The sequence below is a fragment of the Euleptes europaea genome, chromosome 18 (genome assembly GCF_029931775.1).
Source record: "Euleptes europaea isolate rEulEur1 chromosome 18, rEulEur1.hap1, whole genome shotgun sequence".
NCBI classification, from domain to species: domain Eukaryota; kingdom Metazoa; phylum Chordata; class Lepidosauria; order Squamata; family Sphaerodactylidae; genus Euleptes; species Euleptes europaea.
Genome location: NC_079329.1, coordinates 111,830 through 132,101, shown reverse-complemented (window position 1 = coordinate 132,101; position 20,272 = coordinate 111,830). Strand labels below are relative to the sequence as shown.

The 20,272-nt window shown below is 58.3% G+C and overlaps 3 protein-coding genes across 3 annotated transcripts in view; 1 reads left to right on the top strand and 2 right to left on the bottom strand.

Moving 5' to 3' along the window:
- Positions 1-20,272, top strand: part of RNASEK (ribonuclease K) — a 278,954-nt gene that overhangs the window by 226,479 nt on the left and 32,203 nt on the right. The window lies entirely within an intron of this gene.
- Positions 5,573-8,479, bottom strand: LOC130489637 (2-acylglycerol O-acyltransferase 2-A-like). Its single transcript, XM_056863405.1, has 6 exons — positions 8,372-8,479; positions 8,012-8,190; positions 7,601-7,805; positions 7,287-7,461; positions 6,906-7,105; positions 5,573-5,727 (listed from the first exon to the last, which is right to left on the bottom strand). Exons 1-6 carry the CDS (start codon positions 8,463-8,465, stop codon positions 5,573-5,575), a joined length of 1,008 nt encoding a protein of 335 aa, XP_056719383.1. The 5' UTR covers positions 8,466-8,479.
- Positions 9,350-18,321, bottom strand: LOC130489773 (paired immunoglobulin-like type 2 receptor beta). Its single transcript, XM_056863564.1, has 6 exons — positions 18,141-18,321; positions 16,327-16,698; positions 15,432-15,569; positions 9,946-9,973; positions 9,619-9,680; positions 9,350-9,519 (listed from the first exon to the last, which is right to left on the bottom strand). Exons 1-6 carry the CDS (start codon positions 18,319-18,321, stop codon positions 9,350-9,352), a joined length of 951 nt encoding a protein of 316 aa, XP_056719542.1.

Here is a 20,272-nt window from a genome sequence, read left to right as displayed (position 1 = left end):
GCATCCTCTGCACAAGCAGAGTCAAAGGGACCACCACCGGACTTGGGCTGGGGAAGCAGCGGTAGTTATAGGAGCCCACACAAGAGAGCATCAAAGAAATGATTGTAAGATACAGGCATGCGGGGTGAGTCCAGGAAGAGTCTCTACGGGGAAAGGGCTTCCCAGGAGGGCGGCAAAAGGGGTGGTGGTGGTTCCATCCAGTGTCAGTGAAAGAGAGGGTACCAGCCATGTGCCACTACAGGAACAGAAGCAGGCGTGCCTGGCAGGAGACAAAGGCTGGCAGCTTGCCCGACTGCCCGCTCTCCAGGGAAGGGAGATTTGCCACTGATGGTGCTACAGTCCTTTGCTGATGCTGTCTTTAATAGACCTACTGTCTTCTCTTGAGAAATGCTGCAATCTGGAGCAGAGAGAGGCAAGATTACTTTCCTTTTATCCAGTAAAGGCTCTGTGATAGAAAGGTCTTGAGCAGCCAATAGTTGTGATTAATCACCCAAATAGACAAAAGGAGTTAAAAAACCCCAGCAACTGCTAGAGTTCTTTTTTGATCCCTGTTAGCAAGCAGTTGTGTGGCTGGGTCATGAGAATATACATCAGAATGGTGACCACGGTGAACTATAACGTTCCCTGGATCTGGGTAACTTCTGATCCGTCAACTTGACGTCTATACCTGGGAAAGTTTTAGAACAAATCATCAAACAGTCAGTCCTTGAGCATGTAGAAAGGATGGCTGTGATTACTAAGAGCCATCACGGGTTTCTCAAGAACAAGTCATGTCAGACTAACCTCATCTTCTTTTTTGAGTTACTACCTTGCTGGATCAGGGGAATGCAGTAAACATAGTTTATTCTGATTTCAGCAAGGCTTTTGCTAAGGTTCGACATAATATTCTTGATGACAAGTTGGTAAAATGTGGCTTAAATCCTGTTAGGTAACCCAAAGAGTGTTTGTTAATGGTTCCTCATCCTCTTGGAGAGGAGTGACCAGTGGAGTGCCTCAGGGATCTGTCCTGGGCTCTGTGATGTTCAACATCTTTATAAATGATTTGGATGAAGGAATAGAGGGGATACTTATTAAATTTGCAAATGATACTAAATTGAGAGGGGTAGCAAATATGATAGAAGACAAACCCAGAATTCAGGATGATCTTGACAGGGTGGAAAACTGGGCTAAAACTAATAAAATGAATTTCAACAGAGATAAATTTAACTTTCTGCATTTATTAAGGAAAAATCAAATGCTGGGGAGACTTGTCTTGGCAGTAGAATGTGCAAAAAGGTCTTAATAGACGTAGGGGTCTTAATAGACCAAACATTGAACATGGGTTAGCAGTGTGATGCGATAGCTAAAAGGGCAAATGTGACTCTGGGCTGTATCAGAAGTACAGTGTCCAGATCACACATTAGATCACAAATTAGAGTATTTGTTCAGTTTTGGGCACCACAACTGAAGGATATAAACAAGCTGGAATGTGTCCAGAGGAGGGCAACGAAGATGGTGAGGGGTCTGGAGACCAAGTTGCACAAGGAAAGGTTGAAGGAGCTGGGTATGTTTAGCCTGGAGAGGAGAAGACTGAGAGGGGATATGAGAACCACCTTCAAGTACTTGAAGGGTTGTCATACAGAGGATAGTGCAGAGTTGTTTTCTGTTGCCCCAGTATGTGGGGCCAGAACCAACAGACTGAAATTAAATCAAGAGTTTGTGGCTAAACATTAGGAAGAACTTCCTGACAGTTAGAGCGGTTCCTCAGTGGAACAGGCTTTCTTGGGAGGTGGTGGGCTCTCCTTTGGAGGTTTTTAAGCAGAGGCTAGATGGCCATCTGTTAGCAATGCTGATTCTGTGAACTTGGGCAGTTCATGAGAGGGAGGGCAGGAAGGGTTGCACCAGTGTTTGGCTTTTGTGGCCCATTCTTACATGTCCAGGGAAATGTCGATCACTACTTTGGGGGCAGGAAGCAATTTTCCTCCAGGCCAGACTGACCAGGGATCCTGGTGGTTTGTTTGTTTTTTGGCCATCTTGTGGGCATGGAGTAGGGGTCACTGGGAGTGTGTGGGGGGGAGGTTGTTGTGAATTTCCTGCATTGTGCAGGGGTTAGAATCATAGAGTTGGAAGGGACCACCAGGATCATCTAGTGCAGGAAATTCACAACTACCTCCCCGCCCCACACCCCAGTGACCAGAAGATGGCGAAAATGCTCTCCCTCTCATCATCTGCCTAAGGTCACAGAATCAGCATTGCTGACAGATGGCCATATAGATGACCCTGGTGGTCCCTTCCAGTTCTATGATTTTATGAGATTAGCATATCAAGGACACTCCAGAAGGATGTGTACGATTGTGCCGATCTTACCAAAGGCACAGGGCAGATTTGTTCCGAATAAGGTAAATGTATGAACCTTCCCCTCATAACGGTCCAGGCTTGGGTGTTTAGTCTGGACAGGATGAACTCTCTGAAAGGGCTCTGGGAAGTCAACAGATACGCATAGGAGATAAGAGATTTCGGAGAAGGGATATGAAAACATTGGGGTGAACAGGTGTGGCATGCTCTAAAAGCAGAGCTTTGGGGATCAATTAATCTTACACGATTTCTCACCAAAGCAAATGCTGTATGAAAGCGCAGGTCCTGGGTCGAGAACCAGGAGGGGTTTCTCAAAGTCACCCTTAAACCACACTAAGCCATGAGGGCCCTCTACTTGATGAACAGCCTAAATGCCGGTAGCCCAGCCCTGGCCTCAAGGGAGCCTTGGCCCAGTCTTGACCGAAGAGCCCACGCCCAGCCACACCACGGGGGGGGGAGGGACGGGGATTGACGACATTTAATCGCTTTCACAAAGAGAAGAGAAGAGGGTCAATATGTTCACAAACCAAAACAATCCTTATGGCTACTCCATGGAGAATAATTGGGACAACTTTTCAGTTAAAAACTTGAACAGCACCTGGAACATAGTTCCCACCACCATTTTTTTTTTGGGGGGGGGAGAAGTAATATGCTGCCAGCACAGGTTTTCCTCTATTTGTCAGATTCAGCATTGCCTCAGGGAAGCTGGGAACAGGGCCTGGGAGAGAGCAACTGACTAGGGCCTCAACAACTGACAGGGGAGAGCCTACATCCCACATGGCCACAGATCCCTCCCCTCCAGCCTAGAAGTTCTCATCAAATACCTGGTAGGTAGACATATAGGAACGGTATGGCACTCTGCACTCCTTGGAGGGTTATTATGAGGAAAAAATGGTGGAGTGCAGAATGAAGTAAGCTGCTTTGGGTCCCCATTGTGGAGAAAGGCGGAGTATAAATACAGTAAGGCATTACGTACTTTCCTGTCCTGATTGCATTCTAGAGAAGCAGTGAACAACAAGGGGAAACAAAGGAGGCAGCAGCACAGACTGGTCAGGATGGCCTCACAGATTCCCCTCCCCCATTTCTACCCAGCCACTCCAAGTTAAGACAAGCTTGTACATCTCCCTTTACATCTCTGCAGTGAAAAGGGCTAGAACCTTACTTTGTAAAAAAATAATAATGCTGGGAATTAAGAGGCGGGGCTTGATGTATTTCAGGGCACAAGATTGCCCCCAAGCACTTCCCCCAGGGGCTGTAGGCCTGGCTCATCTGCATCCATGTATTTAAGTGAATGGTGCGAGAAAAGAAATGGACTAGTCGCAGCCCAACTGTTAAGTCCTGCAAGGCCAGCTCTGGCCCCCGCGCACACACCCCACCCACCCACATTTGCTAGGCCTGGCAAGGGGACGCTGGGGCAGCGCAGGAGGCTGGACAACACCTTCCTGCCCACACCCATCTGTGCTTGTCTTGTCCTGTGAGCAGCACGCTTGGCACTCTCCTAGTGGGGGGGAGTCTGTTGCTTTGGGGGGGCAGCATTGCTAATGGTGATGAACAGTGAACTTTTGTTCTAAGGTCGGGCATGTTCTTCGCATTCCATTCGAAAGCCCCCATTCTTATTTACTTCATGGATAGGCTACCATGGTTAGGCTACCACTGATGGGCCCCCTCCCCTCTAGGAATCTGTTTGACCCCCCCCCAAAAAAGCAGCTATCTGTGCTTGTGACCATCACTGCCTCCACTGACAGTGACAGTCACAGCTTTAGCCGTTGAATAAAGAAGAATTTCCTTTTGTCCGTCCTAGCTCTACTGCTCATCAATTTCAGTGGGGGTCCCTGACTGCTAGTATTGAGGGAGAAAAAGTCCTCTCTCCCTTAGGGTCTCATCCACACACCCCTCGGTCTCTCTCTGCTCTGCTGGTCAACAACCCGGCCCTCAAGAAGTCCTCAAAAACCTACAGCTTCTGGCACAACTAGCCCTAGGCCACAGGGAATGAGCATGCCAGGAGGCTTTTCCTTCTCGTGCCGTTTGTTAATACCAGCTGCCCAGGAAGAGAAACTGCTTCCTCAAGACAGACATTGGTTGTAGGGCTGACGTCCAGCTTGCTCTCCCTTGGAGCATGAGGCAATGGAACGCCACCTTTCCCCACATGTAACGTGTCCAAAATCCAGTTTGGGAAGAGCCGTAGTCCATGGGCACTTCGCTACTGCTCAGAGGTTAGTTTAACAGCTTCCCCAGCTAAGTCACAGCCTCCCATTCTCTAGCTTGTTTTCTGCCTGGCTGGCTAGGAGGGCAGCCGCCCGCAGGTCAAATTGGCACTCGACATGGCTGGGCATCCAAGTGCTTCCCGCCAGGGAGCAGGGTGAAGAGTGCCCTTATCCCACGCCATTCCCAAGCCAAACTAATCCCAGAAGGCTTATAGGCAAGTCAGGGCAGAGGACACAGAACACGTCTTGGAGGCCTCTGGCCAAGATCCAGGACCTCTTGGTGCGGAGGAGCAGGGCATCCCCCGCTGCGGCCAAAAGCCATGAGGAGAGCTGGGATCTGGTCTGGCAGCCTGTGAAGTTCAAGAGGACAGAGGAATCTATTTTTAGCGCTCTCTGCCCCCCCCCCCCGGGAGGAACCATTTTCCTGCCCTGACAACGCGACAGCTGGCTGGGTTGAGGCAGCTCCAGACGCTGCTATTGGGCAGAGACGCCCGGCCACACATCCAGTCCCGGGCAAATTGGCTGCGAGTTTATCCCACACACCCCGGCCAGCCACACAGGAGAGACAGAAGCCCGGCAGAGAAGGAAATGTGTGGGCATAGCCAGCTTGCCTGCAAATAATTCCACAACCAGCTTGGAAGGTTCCCCACTTTATTTCTCTGAAAAGGTTGGCACTAGCAAAAGAGCCGGGTGGTGGTGGTGGTGGGTGCTCCACATCTGAAAGTCTTACACCCGTGGCAGTGACTGCACCTACCAATCTGCCCCAGCAGGCAGACGTGTGGCAAGAACCCCCACCCCACCCCCAGAGTGCACCCAAGATGCCTGGATCCCATTTCTGGAGGGTGGGGCAGGGTGGGATGGACTCTGCCCATGTTCTGTCCCTCCGGCAGAACAGACCCTACTTCTGGGAAGGTCTCATTCCACCCAACGGTGGCAGAGGGGCTGGGATTCCCCACCTCCACCACCGCCGCAGCCCATTAGCCTGAAGTTCTTCATTCAGTCCAGGAAGGAGCTGAGGCCGCGGCCCTCTCCTGCTAGATCAGGTTGAGATGCTTGTTTTCGGGCACCCCGTATTTGACTTTGTTGTCTTCAAACAGCTGGACGAGCTTCTCCAGATAGAGCTTGTGCAACTGGTCAATGGCTTCCGGAGACGGATGGGGGATCTTGGGCACGAGGATTGGGGCCCCCACTGTGGGAGAGCAGCAGAGTGGGCACCACATGGCACCTGACCAGCACTGACCGCCAGCACTTCCACCAACGCCCTGTACTCCAGGGCCGCCACCCCTCCAGCCACCCCCATGGCCACTTTTGGGGTCACACCAAGAAGGGGACCCGGGCTGAGTCGGAGCCACTTGAACGCATGAAGCTGCCTTCTTCTGAATCAGGCCCTCGGCCCATCCAGGTCAGTCTTGCCTGCTCGGCCTGGCAGCACCTCTCTAGTGTCTCAGGCAGAGAAAGGTCTTTCCCCTCACCTGCTATCTGGTTCTTTCAACCGGAGATGTTGGGGATTGAACCTGGGACCTGCATGCCAAGCAGATGCTCTGCCACTAAGCAACAGCCCCTACCCTAAAGCTGGTCCCTGACCGGATGAAGACTAGCTCAGTGAAGCAAACAGGGGCTCGTGCCCTGCCAGAAATTGGCATCCCAGGCTCAAGAAACCACCGCCCTGAATCCTGACTGTGTGGGAATACATAGCATGAGAGTGTGCGGGGATCCCAGAGAAGGGCTCTTCCAGGGAGGTGCCGTGGCTCAGTGGCAGAGCATCTGCTTGGCATGCAGAAGGTCCCGGGTTCAACTGCTGACATCTACAGTTAAAAGAACCAGATAGCAGGTGAGATGAAACATTTTTCTCTGCCCGAGACCCTGGAGATCTACTACCACCAGTCTGAGCAGACAAGACCAACCTTGATAGACCATAGAGGTCTGGTTCCGCACAAGGCAGCGTCATGTGTGTTCCGCAAGGCATTCAAGAGCATGCAGGGAAAACTGATGCTCTTTTGGGCCCTATTCCCCCCTCCCCCAGGAAGACTTTTCCACTTTCACCCAAAGGCCAAGGGCTGAGAAGTCAGACCGCACACTGAGCCAGACGGGCGCCTCCCCCATGGCCCAAAGTCCAGAGACACTCCTGTCCCTCCTGGCAGGGCCCACTGCAGACAGTTGCAAAACTGTGCGGGAGAGCTGCAGTTCAGCCCCTGGGCCATAAGCCAGGCCAAGCCCGAGGGCCTGCAGCAGCCCCCCTCCCCAAGGCAAGGACAGGCAGGCCGGCCCTGTCCAAAGGCCAGCACGGCAGATAGTCCCCCGGCTGGGGGAGGGGGCAGGCCAGCCGCGTCAGGGGCAGGAGGCGCCGGCTGCCCCTGTGCTACTCACCCACGGTACGGATGGGCCTCCGGAAAGGCAGGAGCCCAAAGCTGTACTGGAAGACGCCCCGGGCGTGGAAGAGAGGCAGGGCCAGCCCCATGGCCTTCTGGAGCCGCTCCTGCATCGTCCGGATGAAGGAGCCCTCCGGGTTCGGCACCTGATTGAAGAGCTCATTCTCTCCGAAGGAGAAGACGGGCACCAGGGCAGCTCTGAGAAGAGGAGGCGAGGAGGGGGGCACCTGAGCAAAGGAGGGGGCAGCCCCCCACCCTACGACTTGCGAGCCCCGTCTCTAAGCACGGATCCGCAGGGCCCTGCGGAGACGCCCGTCCACAGAGGGCGCGTTTGCCAACTGGCTCCTGCCAGGCCCCCCACCCCACCCCACCCCCTCACCCATGCTGCAGCGCCATCTTGATGAAGCCCTTGCGGCTCAGGATCTGGAGGGTGAAAGCCCCGGGGCGGGCATCCAGGGACTCGGGCGGCCCCCCAACCGCCACCACCGCCACCTGGCCCCCGCCCTCTCGGCTGAGCAGGTAGGAGGCGCTGGCCTTCTCCGAGGACACCAGCCCTGGCCGAAGAAGAAGAAGAAGAAGAAAAGGGAGGTCAGCGAGGGGCCCGCCCAGGCCGCCGGGCCCCCGCAGCCTTTCGCAAGGGGGCAGCAGCACGCCGGCCCCACTGGGGCCCTCCCCGCTCCCCCCAACACTCACCCCCGCTCATGAGGTAGTCTCGGAAGAAGGGCACTTTGAACCAGAAGGGCAGCATCAGCAGGTGGGGGGTGAGGCCCGGGAAGAGCTCGCGGAAGCCCGTGGCCTCCGTGCAGAAGTTCCCAAAGGCCCCGGCCACCAGCACGCCGTGCGGGTGGAAGCCGAACAGGTAGTTGCGCGCCGGGTCCAGCTCCGCCACCTTCTCCAGCTGCAGCGGGGCGACAGGGCAGCAGGGGCCGTGGCGGCGGGCGGGGCGGGGCGGGCGGCCCCGGCCCCCCACCCGGCCGCTGTCGGGTGCGGCCAGGCTCGGGGGCTCCAGCAGAAGGCAGGGGCCGGGGACAACGCGGAGGGAGCGGGAGCTCGTCCGCTGGGGGCGCCCCCCCTCCCCTCCCCGGCGGGGGTCGTGCGGCTCACCGTGATGGGGAAGTAGTCGCGGAAGTAGCGCCAGAGGGGCCAGCGGCGCACCCAGGCCGAGCGGCGGCCGCCGCGGGCCGGCGTCTCCCAGTCCAGGTAGAGCCAGGCGGCGTAGAGGGCGGCCAGCGCCCAGCCCTCGCCCAGCAGCAGCGCCACGAACACGCCCAGGCAGCACTGAGCTGGGGGCAGAGACACGCGATGGGGTGCGGTGGGGTGGCGGGGCCCCGCAAGCCGACGGAAGACAAGCGCTGGGGCGGGGGGCGGAGAAGGGCGCGCAGGGGGAGACCCGGAGCCCGAGGCGACAGATGCCCGCCCGCCCGCCGGCCGGCCCACGGAGGCGGCGGCCCCCCGTCCCCTTACCCAGCGCCAGGAAGGAGAAGACCCACTGCAGCACGGCGGCCGTCTGGAGGCGGCGGCGGAGAGGCAGGCGCAGGGGGGCGAAGCGGACCCACATGGCCGAGGCGAGGCGCAGCGCAGCCGCCGCCGCCGCCCGCGCGCCCACCTTATCAGGGCCAGGCCCCGCCCCCCGCCCCGCCCCCGCGCCCCTCGCCCCGCTTGCTGGCCGCCGGCCGTGGCCTCTCTGCGTTTGGCGCCCGCTCTTCTCCACGCCTCCGTTTTGTCACAGCGACCCCGAGAGGTGGGTCCGGCTGCGAGCTGGCCCGAGGCATTCGAGCGCAGGACCCCGCCACGGCCCCCCTGGCTCGTGTCCGAAGCCGGCCGGCGCGGCGGAGCAGAGGAGGGCGCGCCCTCCCCGGTGGGGAAGGAAGGGGGCTTTGCACGGGCTCAGAGGCACTCTCCTCTGGCGCGTTCCCAGACCCAGCCGAGCCCTGGAGGCCAGGCCCAAGAGCTGCCGCCACGCCCCCCACCCCCCCCGCAGGGCCAGCCAGGGCTGAACCCCCCCCCTCCCCTCCCCTCCCGCGGGGCTTCTGTGGGGCCTCGGTGTTTTGATTCCTTTATTGCGGGTATCTCTGTGCTGCCTCCAAGCGGACGAGCAGTCTGCTCTGGCGGACTGGCGGGCCTGTTAACAATTTAAAGGCGTCCGAAACAAGCCAGCCCTTCTGGCTGGTGGCTGTCCTCGGTTTCATTCCCCGCTGCATTGGGGCTGCTGGTGAGCCGCACCTTCTGGCCCCTCCCCTCAGTCCTCCTCTCCGCCCAGTCCATACACGGGTTTTTCCAAGGGTGTTCATCCTTCTCACAACAGTCCTGTCAGGTGGGTCAGCTCGAGCAAGTGCCTCTGGCCCAGATTGCTCCAGTCAGCATCTCCCGGCCTCACCCCAGGTCCAGGTAAGGGGGTTGGTGGGGGGGGGGTCTGGAGAAGGCCACCCTGCGGCCCCTTCCTCAGCCCCGGACGGCTGCGTAGGTGGTCTCTTCCGCTGCGCTCCCTCCCAGCTTGCCTGGGGTGTGGTGCAGCCTCAAGGTGGCATAAACCAGGCCCGGCTCCCCGGGGGCCCGGGGGTGGACGGGGGGAGGCTGGGAGGGTGGCTCCTCCAGAGGGGGGCCTCTGGCTCCTGGAACGGAAAAGGCACACATGAGCGGCGGGGGGGGGGACCACCGGCACCCCTCCCTCCCTCAGGTGGCCTGTGGCAGCCACCCCACCCCCAACTCACCTCTGCAGTGGAGTTCCTGGCATCCGGCCTCTTTCTCCTCCTGCCCCCCGCTGGCAATTCTCCTGCAAAAGAAACTGGGAGCTGGCAGGGGCTGCCGCGTCTCCAGCACCGCACACAGAGGCGGGAGTGGGGGGGGGGATGAGCGGGGGCCCATGGCAACCCTTCCCCTTCACCCTGACCCCGTCCTCTCAGGCCAGGCTTCCGCGGAGGTTTTTGCCCCAAGTGCGACCTGCACATGCCCTCTGGCCCACAGAGGCCGGTGAAGCCACACGGTGCCCAGGATTGCCTTCTGCAGGGGGAGCACCTCGGCCATCCCAGTCGACTCACCTGGACGGAGTTCTCTTTTGGCAGTGTCCTGGATGGTGGGAGGGGTAGAGAGGGAGATAAGAACAGAGCATAAGAGGCTGCTGGAACAGACCAGCGGCCAAGCGAGCCCCACATCCTGTCTCGCACGGGGGGGGGGGGGTGCTGTGCCGTGCCCTGGAGGCCCCACTAGGAAAAGGCTGCCTTCTAGTTCTGTGGTTCAGAGGTGTGCCGCCTTTGTACGTGGAGGCTCCCTTCAGGCACCATGGCTGGCAGGCCCCCTCCCCTCCAGGCATCTGTCTGTCCCCCTTTTAAAGCCATCTGCCCTTGCGGCTATCACTGGGTCCACTGGCAGGGAGTTCCACAGCTTAATTACTCATTAGGTAAAGAAGTGTTTCTTTTTGTCTGTCTGAACCTATTCCTGTTATGAATCAGAGCTGATGAACCGTGATTGAACCTTTAACTATCTTGGCAGAAATGGAACTCGCACTGAATCCCCAACAATTCCCCACAATGCCAATGGGTGCCCCCCCACAAGTTCTAGTATTATGGGGGGGGAGAGATCCCTTTACCCACGTTCTCCACCCAAGGTATAATTTTCAAATCTTCTACTATGTCTCCCGGTAGCCATTTCCCCCCCCTAAACTGCCTCTCCAGCCTTTCCTCCGAGGGAAGGGGCTCCAGCCCCCTTGATCATCTCGGTTGCTCTCTTCATTTGCCACCTTGCTGCCCGCCCACCTGTTATGTATGTTAGGACAGTAGGCAGGAGGAAACCCGCGGAGCTTGGGGTTCCTCCGAAGGATCCTAAACCCGTACGCGCCATTGGTCATTAGGGGTTGTTCCCCCCTATCACGGATCGGGGGGAGTGGCCGCAGGCAGCCAGAGGGGCATATAAGCAGGGGGTCAGTCTACTGTTCTCCAGTTCTGTTCTTGTTCACAATAAAGTGTTGTGTTGGAACTCCGTCTCTGACCTCTTGTGTCCTCCCCACGTGGACTTAACAGTGGCGACGAAGGCTGGTAGGCAGTCCGTCTGACCTGCTGAAATCACTCTCGTTCTGCCGACTTCGCAGTGACCAGTAGGCAGACCGGCTTGCCTTGCTGATTTCACTCGACACATGAAGGGACGCAACACTTCGCACAATGGCCACCAAAGGCTCAATGGAAGCGTTCGACACTGCCCACCCCAGCGAGTGGGAAAGCTACGCCGACCGCATCGTGTTCTTCTTGGATGCGAACGACGTTACAGATGCCGGGAAGAAGCGCTCCCTCTTCTTCAGCATTTGCGGGCCTCGAACGTTCCAGCTGGCGCAGACCCTGCTGGCCCCAGCGAAACTGAGCGAGACGCTGTTCGACACCATCATTCAGGCGCTGGGGAATCACTTCGTCCTCAGCACACCCAGCTCGCCTGCCGCCTGGACTTCCATTTGTGGGACCAGGAACCTGAGGAGTCCGTTGCCGCGTACCTTGCATTATTTCATCAGACAGCGAGGTTCTGCTCCTTCCTGGACCTCAACCGCGCGCTGCAGGACCGGCTCGTCTTCGGCCTTCGAAACGAGAAGGTGCGCCGCCGCCTCTTGGGAAAAAAGGAAATCACGCTGGCTGCAGCCGTCGAGGAAACCACGGTGGCCGAGTTGTTGGCAAAGGTTGATCGCATTGGGGACTGCTGTCCCGCGCCGCCATCTCGCGAGCCCACCCCCGTCCATTACAAGGACGCCAGCGATGGTGACTCCACTGACGAGGCTCACAAAATGTCCGCCCGCGCGCCTCGGGGCCCGGTGGGCTGGCCCTGTGCCAGCTGCGGCGACCTCCACGACCCCCGCATGTGCCGTTTCCGTGATGCCAGTTGCCGGGCCTGTGGCTGGGTGGGCCACATCACCAAGGTTTGCCGCTCCACCAAAAAGGGTTGTCCGCCTGGCCTGGGAAAGAAAGATGGCACCGGCCAGCCCGTCCATGAGTTGTCCGACAACGACCATTCCCTGCCCTGCCACTGCCGCCACAACGTCCAGAGTGTGGAATTGCACAAAGTCCACGGCGTGCAGGTTTCCATCACCGTCCAAATTGAAGGGGCCCCGTGTGTGATGGAAGTTGACTCCGGGTCCGCGCTCTCCATTATTTCGGCGGACATCTTCCATGCCCTGGGTGCGCACATGACTCTGCCCAAGCTGTGCCCATCGGACATCCTCATCACCGACTACCAACGCCATCAGGTGCCGGTCCGGGGCGTCGCCTTCGTGAACGTCCAGCACAAACACTTCACACGCCGCCTTCACCTCGTCGTCATCGAGGGGCCGCACACCAGCCTCCTGGGACTCGAGTGGTTTCCGGCCTTGGGGATCCACCTGTTGGGTGTGCGCCACACTGACCAGTCCAAGCTCGACTCCGTCTGGTCCGAGTTCGAGGATGTGTGGAACGCCCCGTTGGGCTGCTACAAGGGCCCGCCCGTCCACCTGCACCTCAACCCCACCGCCTCGCCCATCCGCCTCAAGTCTCGCTGCGTTCCCTTTGCCCTCAAAGACCAAATCGACACTGAGCTCGACCATCTCGTCACGCAGGGGGTCCTGGAGGCCGTCCCCAATGCGAGGTGGGAGACCCCGATAGTGACGCTGCTGAAGGCCAACGGGGACATCCGGATCTGTGCGTATTACAAAAGCACCTTTAACAAGGCGCTCCAGAGCCATGCATACCCGGTACCCGTGGTGAGCCACCTCCTGGCCTCCCTCGTGGGAGGCTGGGTGTTCGTCAAACTTGACCTCGCCCAGGCATATCAGCAGCTGCCTGTCGACACCACATCCGCGGACGCCCAGATGATTGTTATCCACCGGGGCCACTTCTGAGTGAAACGCCTGCAGTTTGGGGTCAGCACGGCCCCAGGGATCTTCCAGAACCTGATGGAAGTTCTCCTCAAAGGCTTCTCTGGCATTGTCCCCTACTTCGACGACGTCCTGGTTGCCGCTGGCTCAGAGGGCGAGCTCCTGGATTGTGTCCTCCGGGTCCTCAGCTGTTTCCGGGACGCTGGCCTCACCGTGCGGTGTGAGAAGTGCCAGCTGGGATTGCCGCAAGTTGAATTCCTTGGCTATTTGATTGACGCCGACAGCATCCACCTGACTCCAAGCAAGGTCAAGGCCATCCACAGCGCCCCCCCACCCCAGTGCAAGCAGGAACTTCAGGCGTTCTTGGGACTTTTGCACTTTTACCACTCCTTCCTGCCCAACAAGGCATTGGTTGCTGAGCCCCTGCACCAGCTTCTCGACAAGACTGCCTCATGGGTGTGGGGGAAGCCGCAGCAGCGGGCTTTCGATGCCACAAAGGCCCTGCTCTCATCCTCCAGCCTGCTCGTACATTTCAACAAGCGGCTGCCTGACGTCCTCACCTGCGACGCCTTTCCCAACAGCATTGGCACTGTCATCAACTACTGGCTGCCGGATGGTCGGGAAGCCCTGATCGCTTTCTACTCTCGGACTCTCTCCCCGGCCGAGCGCAACTACACCCAGATCGACCGGGAGGCCCTCGCCATCGTGGCTGGTGTCAAAAAGTTCCCCGACTACGCGTACGGCCGGCCGTTCGACGCTGTGACAGACCACAAGCTGCTGCCTGGCCTGTTCGTTCCGGATCGCCAAACGTCACAGATCCTGTTCCGCCATATGCTCCGCTGGTCGATCTTCATGAACGCCTACGAGTTCCGCCTCCTGCATTGGCCGGGGAAATCCATCAGCTGACTGCCGGTTGAGGGGTCCGACCACAACCTGTCCCCGGCATACGACGTGCTGCTCATTGAATCTCTGCCTGAGCCCCCCTTCTAGCGTCCGACATCGCCGCCCACTCCATGAAGGATCGCACCCTTGCCCGTGTCCTTAACTGGGTGGGGAAGGGGTAGCCAGCGGCCAAGCCGGGGGAAGAATTCAGGTCATCGTCGACCGGCAGTACGAACTGTCCATACACAAGGGGTGCCTGCTCTGGGGAAGCCACGTCATCATCCCCCCCAAACTACGCACGAGGGTCCTGGAGGCGCTACACGCCAGCCACCCCGGCATTGTCCGCATGAAGGCACTCGCACAAAGCTACCTATGGTGGCCCGGCATCAATGCCGCTATAGAAGAGTGGATCAAGCTGTGCCAATCCTGCCAGGAATCACGGCCCAAGATGTCCACCACTGGGAGACAACACACACGCCCTGGTCCCGCATCCACATTGACTTCGCAGGGCCGTTCCAGGGCAAGACATTCCTCGTTGTTGTGGACTCGTACTCCAAATGGCTGGAGGTGGTCACCGTCACCTCCATGACCTCCAGAGTAGTCGTCCGGGAGCTGTGGCAGCTTTTCGCAACCCATGGCCTGCCGGACACGGTGGTCTCCGATAAAGGGGCCCAGTTTATGTCCGCCGAATTCTCGGACTTCATGGCAAAGAACTTGATCCTCCATGTAACCTTGGCACCGTTCCACCCCGCCACCAACGGCCAAGCGGAGCGGATGGTCTGGACGACCAAGGATGCACTACGTCACATAGTCCACGGAGACTGGGACACGTGGCTGGCAGACCCGAGGGCCTGCTACCAACTCACGAGGCGGACGCCCCCAAAGCCGAAATGGAGAGCAAATCTGCCACTGCAAGCGGAGCCGGCCCAGCACTCACAAAACGACCAGCAACACCCATCCCAGTGCCACGTCGCTCCCAGCGCACGCAATCACGGCCCAGTCACCTAAAATACTTTGTTTGTTGACCAGGGGTTTGCTCGGACTTAGGGGGGAGGGGTGTTATGTATGTTAGGACAGTAGGCAGGAGGAAACCCGCAGAGCTTGGGGTTCCTCTGAAGAGTCCTAAACCCGTACGCGCCATTGGTCACTAGGGGTTGTTTCCCCCCCATCACAGATTGGGGGGGGAGTGGCCGCAGGTGGCCAGAGGGGCATATAAGCGGGGGGTCAGTCCACTGTTCTCCAGTTCTGTTCTTGTTCACAATAAAGCATTGTGTTGAAACTCCGTCTCTGACCTCGTGTGTCCTCCCCACGCGGACTTAACACCACCCACCCAATTTGTGGAGATCCTGGAGCTCTTCACACTATGCCTTGGTTTTCACCATCTGAAATAATGTTGTGCCATTTGCAAATTGCTCCCCCCCCCCAATTCCAGGTCATTTATGGATAAATAGCCCCGGCCCCAGTAACAATCCTCGTGGCGCCCCCTGCTCACAGGCCGTTGATTTCTGCTCTCTGCTTCCTGCCATTGAACTGATTTTTCATCCACAAGAGGACCCCTCTTATCCATGACTGCTCAGCAACTCATGAGTCACTGGTGAGGAACCAGAGTCCAAACCTATCCTTTAGCCTTGGCCTCTGCACCTGGTTGGTTGGCTCTCCGGGCTACTAGTTGGCCCCGGTGTGAAACAGCATGCTGGACGGGATGGCCCCTCCCTGGGTGGGCTGCAGCAGGGCCCCTCTGGTGCTTGTCTGGAGAATCGGCTCCCACGATGGGAGGACCAAACCCTCTTGTGCCATGATCAACAATCACTCCGTTACCTTTTCTCCAGGTGAGAAGGAGCATTGCCAGGCCCAGAATGATGGCAGCTGCAAGCAGGACCGCCCCCGTTGACACCCCTGCGAGGAAGCCCTGGGGCAACGGTGTGGTGTTGCCTCCCTCCGGTTGCTGCGGGGCTGCTGGTGGGGAGAAAGCGAGGTATGGCCTTCATTCTGGGGGAACAGGCACCTTTCTTTGGAGGTGCTCTAGTTGGAATCTCTCCGGGGGTGGGGGGAATCCCTGGCAGACAACACAGCCACACCCGGTGTACTTTGCAAATGCAGAAGCACAAAGCAGATTTCCTGAACACTACGGAGGGTGCCTCTGCCCTACTCCAGCCTCTTCAACAGCTGGCCTGTCAATATTACAAGGCTGTCAGATTAGTTTGACAGGTGCAGGTTAGATCAGATGGATCTAGTAATGATGCAATCAGCCTGGAGAGCTAGAGGGAGCTGGCCTAATCCAGTTATGGCCAGGTGGCTGATGCAATGCATTAGCAAGTCAGAATGACTAAGCATCTACTGTGATTGGTGGCTGCGTCCACCAGGTGTATATAATGGAGTGAAACTGAAGCTCTGTGTGGGATGCTATGAGCGGAGAGTGTGTAAGAAGTATTTGTATTATATCTTTGCACTGTGAAATAAACTACACTTTTCTAAGTAGCAGAGGACTTTCTGATGGTGTTATCCTGGAAAGACTGCCAATCTGCTGGCTTCCGCGTCATGGCCCACGTGGCCTGGGATGGGGGGTGCTGTTTCCTCCCCCCTCCTCCCCCAGGTCTCCCTCCTTAAATCCAGCTGCCCTGGGGCAGGGAGACACCCCGCTGAGGACAGCTGCTGCAGAGAGCAGCCGGGGGAGGCCAGGGTGGGGGCGGGTACCAGAGGGGTGGAGACTTACCTATGACCGTCAGGTTGGTCCCGTTGATGGTTTGCCATGCCTTTCCACCCACAGAGACACGGCAGAAGTAAAGCCCGGAGTCGGCCTCCCTGAGGTCGGTGATGCGGATTGCGGCTGTGTACGGCTGTCCCTCCTCCCTAGCCAGGGAGACCCGTCCCTCGAACTCAGGGTCAGTGTGTGAACGACTCATGCAGCAGTTGAACAAGTAGCGCATGGAATGGAAGCTCCCCAAGCGCCAGTGGACCTGGGCAGCTTTCGGTTCCACCCAGCCTGGGCGGTGGGTGAAGCGGCAGGGCAGAGTGACCGATCCGTTCAGCCTGGCAGAGAGCTGGAGGGGTTGGCAGATCTGGTAATCCACCTGACAGACGCAGGCTGCAGAGAAAGCAGACGCTCAGAGAGGGGATGGGGCAGACAGGAGCCTGACCCCTTGAGGGTACAGCACAGGTGTGACTCTGCTGTACTCTGGTGAGGGGAGGGCTCTCTGGGGAGAAGAAGAAGAAGAGGTGGTTTTTATGTGCCGACTTCCTCTACCTCTTAAGGGAGACTCAAACCGGCTTACAATCACCTTCCCTTCCCCTGTGAGGGAGGTGGGGCTGAGAGAGTTCGGAGAGAACTGTGACTAGCCCACGGTCACTCAGCTGGCTTCATGTGTAGGAGTGGGTAATCAAACCCGGTTCTCCAGATTAGAGCCCACCACCCTTAACCACCACCCCACGCTGGAGGCAAGGTAAGCGGGAGCTCAGAGAGCCGTCAAGAACGCCCCCCCCCACAGGCTGTACAGGAAGTGCTCCTGCATGGCAACAGGATCCTTAGCAACAGGGTGGGACTCAAATGCACATTGTCAGAAAAGCCCTGCTGGGTCAGACCTCGAAGGCCCACCCAGCCCCAGAGCAGTCGGTTCACAACACAGGTGGCATCCTGCCTCTGGGTTCCACCGGCACCTGATGGAAGGGGCATATCTGTGGGTTGAGTGCGTTGGGTCCTGCCACTTATACCATACCGTAAGGTTGCCAACCTCCAGGTAGAATTACAGGGCGCTGTGGAGCGTAGATTTTATGGCACTGTACCCCCCCCAAGGGCCTTAACCTCCCCAAACCCCACTCTTCCCAGATGCCACCCCCAAAGTCTTCAGGTATTTCTCAACACGGAGTTGGCAGCCCTGCCCCACAGGCCTCTGCTGGGGTTGTGTGGTAAGCAGATCTTTCTGTTTTCTGGTGCTCCTCTTTGGGGGGGGGTGGACATCTGGAAGCCATGGCAAGTTGGGAGAGGTGGTGGTGAATATGGCTGCACACTTACCTGCCACTGACATGGATGGTCATCGGGTGCTTCTCCCTGACTGGTGGATGTTGGCGGGAGCTGCTTGTAACTCGGCTACACTCACCATGCGAGCCAAGGCCCTTGGAGGGGTGTGTGTTGTGTGTGTGTGTGTGTCCCCCCCCACGTGCTGTGGAACGCTCTCTGAGGAGCTGACCAGTGGTGCCTGGGCTGGGGCCACGCTGGGGCCTGTGGGCTCTCAGGATTGGGCTGCCTAGGACAGGGCCTGAGTGACCTCCCAACATGTAGTCTGGCCTGTGGTCCTAGTGGGGCAATGCTGTTGCCCTTGGATCATTCCCCTTTGACTGGCACCCCACCACGCCACACCAGCAGCCATGGCCAGATGTCTGCAGCCCAGTCTCAAAGGTGCAGCTCTGCAAGGCAGTTTGGGGGGGGGGTAGGGGTCCACAGGCAACATTAGCACCAGCCCCCCCCCTGCACTGTTCACATGCTGGAGGGAGCCCCTTCCCAACCCTCATACCCCCAACAAAGTGGGTTACCCTGCATCATTGGCACCTCTGGGCATTCCTTCAGGGACCAAATGCTCTTGGCTGGTTGTGGCTTCTGCTCCGGAGACTTTTCTTCAACTGGGACCAGGACCTCTGCAGGGAAAGTTGCCAAGATGTGTGTGAAACGGCCCCGGTGCCCGTTTTGAGCCCCTGCTCTGGCTTTTGCTCCCATGCTTGTCCAGGACTCTTCTCAAACCACCCCTTCCCCTGTTGTCCTGCCTGCACACCAGTTGCGTTCATCATACAGCCTCGTCTGGGGACTGCCCCCTCTGTGGCGCCATACCTGGGCCCGGGGCTTTTTCTGGAGAGGGGGAGGAGGGCACCTGGCTCGTGGCCAGGTGTGCAGGACGCTTTCAGAAGGCCTTTGAAGGAAGGTCCGCGGTTGTGGAAAACTGGCTAGTTTTAACTGTGCATCGTTCCTTAGGTTGAGCGGGGGGGGGGGCTCCTGGCAATTGCCCCCCCACTCCCTGCCACCACTTTGCAGGCCAACGGAAAAGGGGAGGGGTAGAGGCCCGAGCTGCCCTGAGGAAGAATCAGCTTGGAAACTCCTTTCTTTATTGATGCTATTCATTTTAAACATGTACCTCCCACCTTGTCACCTGGGGCTGGAGACCTGCTGGGAGAACTTGCAGGTGGGGACAGGGGGGCTGGTACAGCACCCGGGCATGATGTCATTTCCAGCACAGAACAGGAAGTAGGGTGGCCAAGTGTGGGTCGGGAAATGCCTGGAGATTTTTTTTGGGGGGGAGCCTGGGGAGGGTGGGGTTTGGAGAGAGGTTAGGGTCCTCAGTGGGGTACAGTGCCACTGCCTCCAGGGGAACCTGTTCTCTCTCACCTGCAGGGAGAACTAGAGGGTTTCTGGGGGTTCCTAAAATGACGTTGTACAGACGGTGATTCTTTAATTTCTGCAGCGGCAGAATTGACAGGGCTGCCCGTGGGAGCTCTCTAGCCACAGACAGCAAATCCGAGGGCCTGCAAGCGGCTCCTCCCTTGGTCAGGCCCGGATGCTGCTTTCTTTGCTCCCAGTTCCTAGCAGTTGGCCTGTGACAGACGCCATGTAGTTCCCTCAATTGCCTCTGGATCCTTTCTCAAATGCAAGGGGTGTGCTTTGCTACCTTCTCAGCCTCTGGAAGGAAAGCTGGTTTTAGCCACCAGGGGCCTATTTCTGTGGGTCTTGAGCATGCTTGGCGGAACCCCCCCTCCAAGGTGGGCAACGGGCCCATTTGTCATTTGTCCACCAGCCCTCGAACGTCAGCCATGTCCGTCTTTCTTTGCCTCCGTTCTTCTGAGCCGCTTCCTGAAAGCAGTGCCTCGGATGTGGGTCACATCCCTACAGTGGACGTTGGGACCAAGAAGGCCCCTCCCCCACCTGTCTCGCAGTTTCTGACTTCCTGAGCCCTCTCCCCCCACCACCCCTTCGCTCCCCAAGGGCTTTGCTGCCTCCCTGGTGCAACCAAAGTTCGAGGGTTTCCTCTTGCCCTGAGGCTCCTGGCTTCCTCCTCCTCCTGCCAGAACCTGCGATGCTCCTCCTCCTTCACCGCCTTTGGGCAAGACTCCCATCGGCCCTGTGGGTCTCCCTTGTGGATCTGGGTGTTAAGCTGACCCGAGGAACACCCGCCCACCCTCCCAAAGCCACCCCCCCAAGGCAGGTGCCAAAGATGAGGCTAATAAGGTGGCAGGGAGCCGGGCTTTTCCCAGGTAGGAGGGCCCCGCCCAGGGTTGGCTGGATGTTGCCCAGTCTCTGCAGCCAAGGCTGGCTGCTCAGTCTGGGAGGGAAGGCAGCAGTCAAGCAGATGTCTCCTGAGAGGAAGGGCTGCCAGGGGCAAGGGATGCTGAAGCACAGGACACCCCCCCAGGCACCTCTCCAAGGGCCCTTTCCCACCTACCTCCATGCAGGAGCGGAGCCAGTAGGATCAGGGCCAGCCACATGGCCTCAGGACTTCAGCTTCATGGGGCTCTGGAAGCCACCAGGGAAGGGAAGAGGAGCCCTAGAGCTCTGCAGGCCCGGGGAGACTCCCAGGCAGCAAAGGAAGCTGCCTGGGTGGCAGATTGAGCAATGGGGCTGTGGTGAAGGAGGGGGAAGTGTCTTCTCGGGAGCCAGCCTGGGCACGTCCTCAGCACAG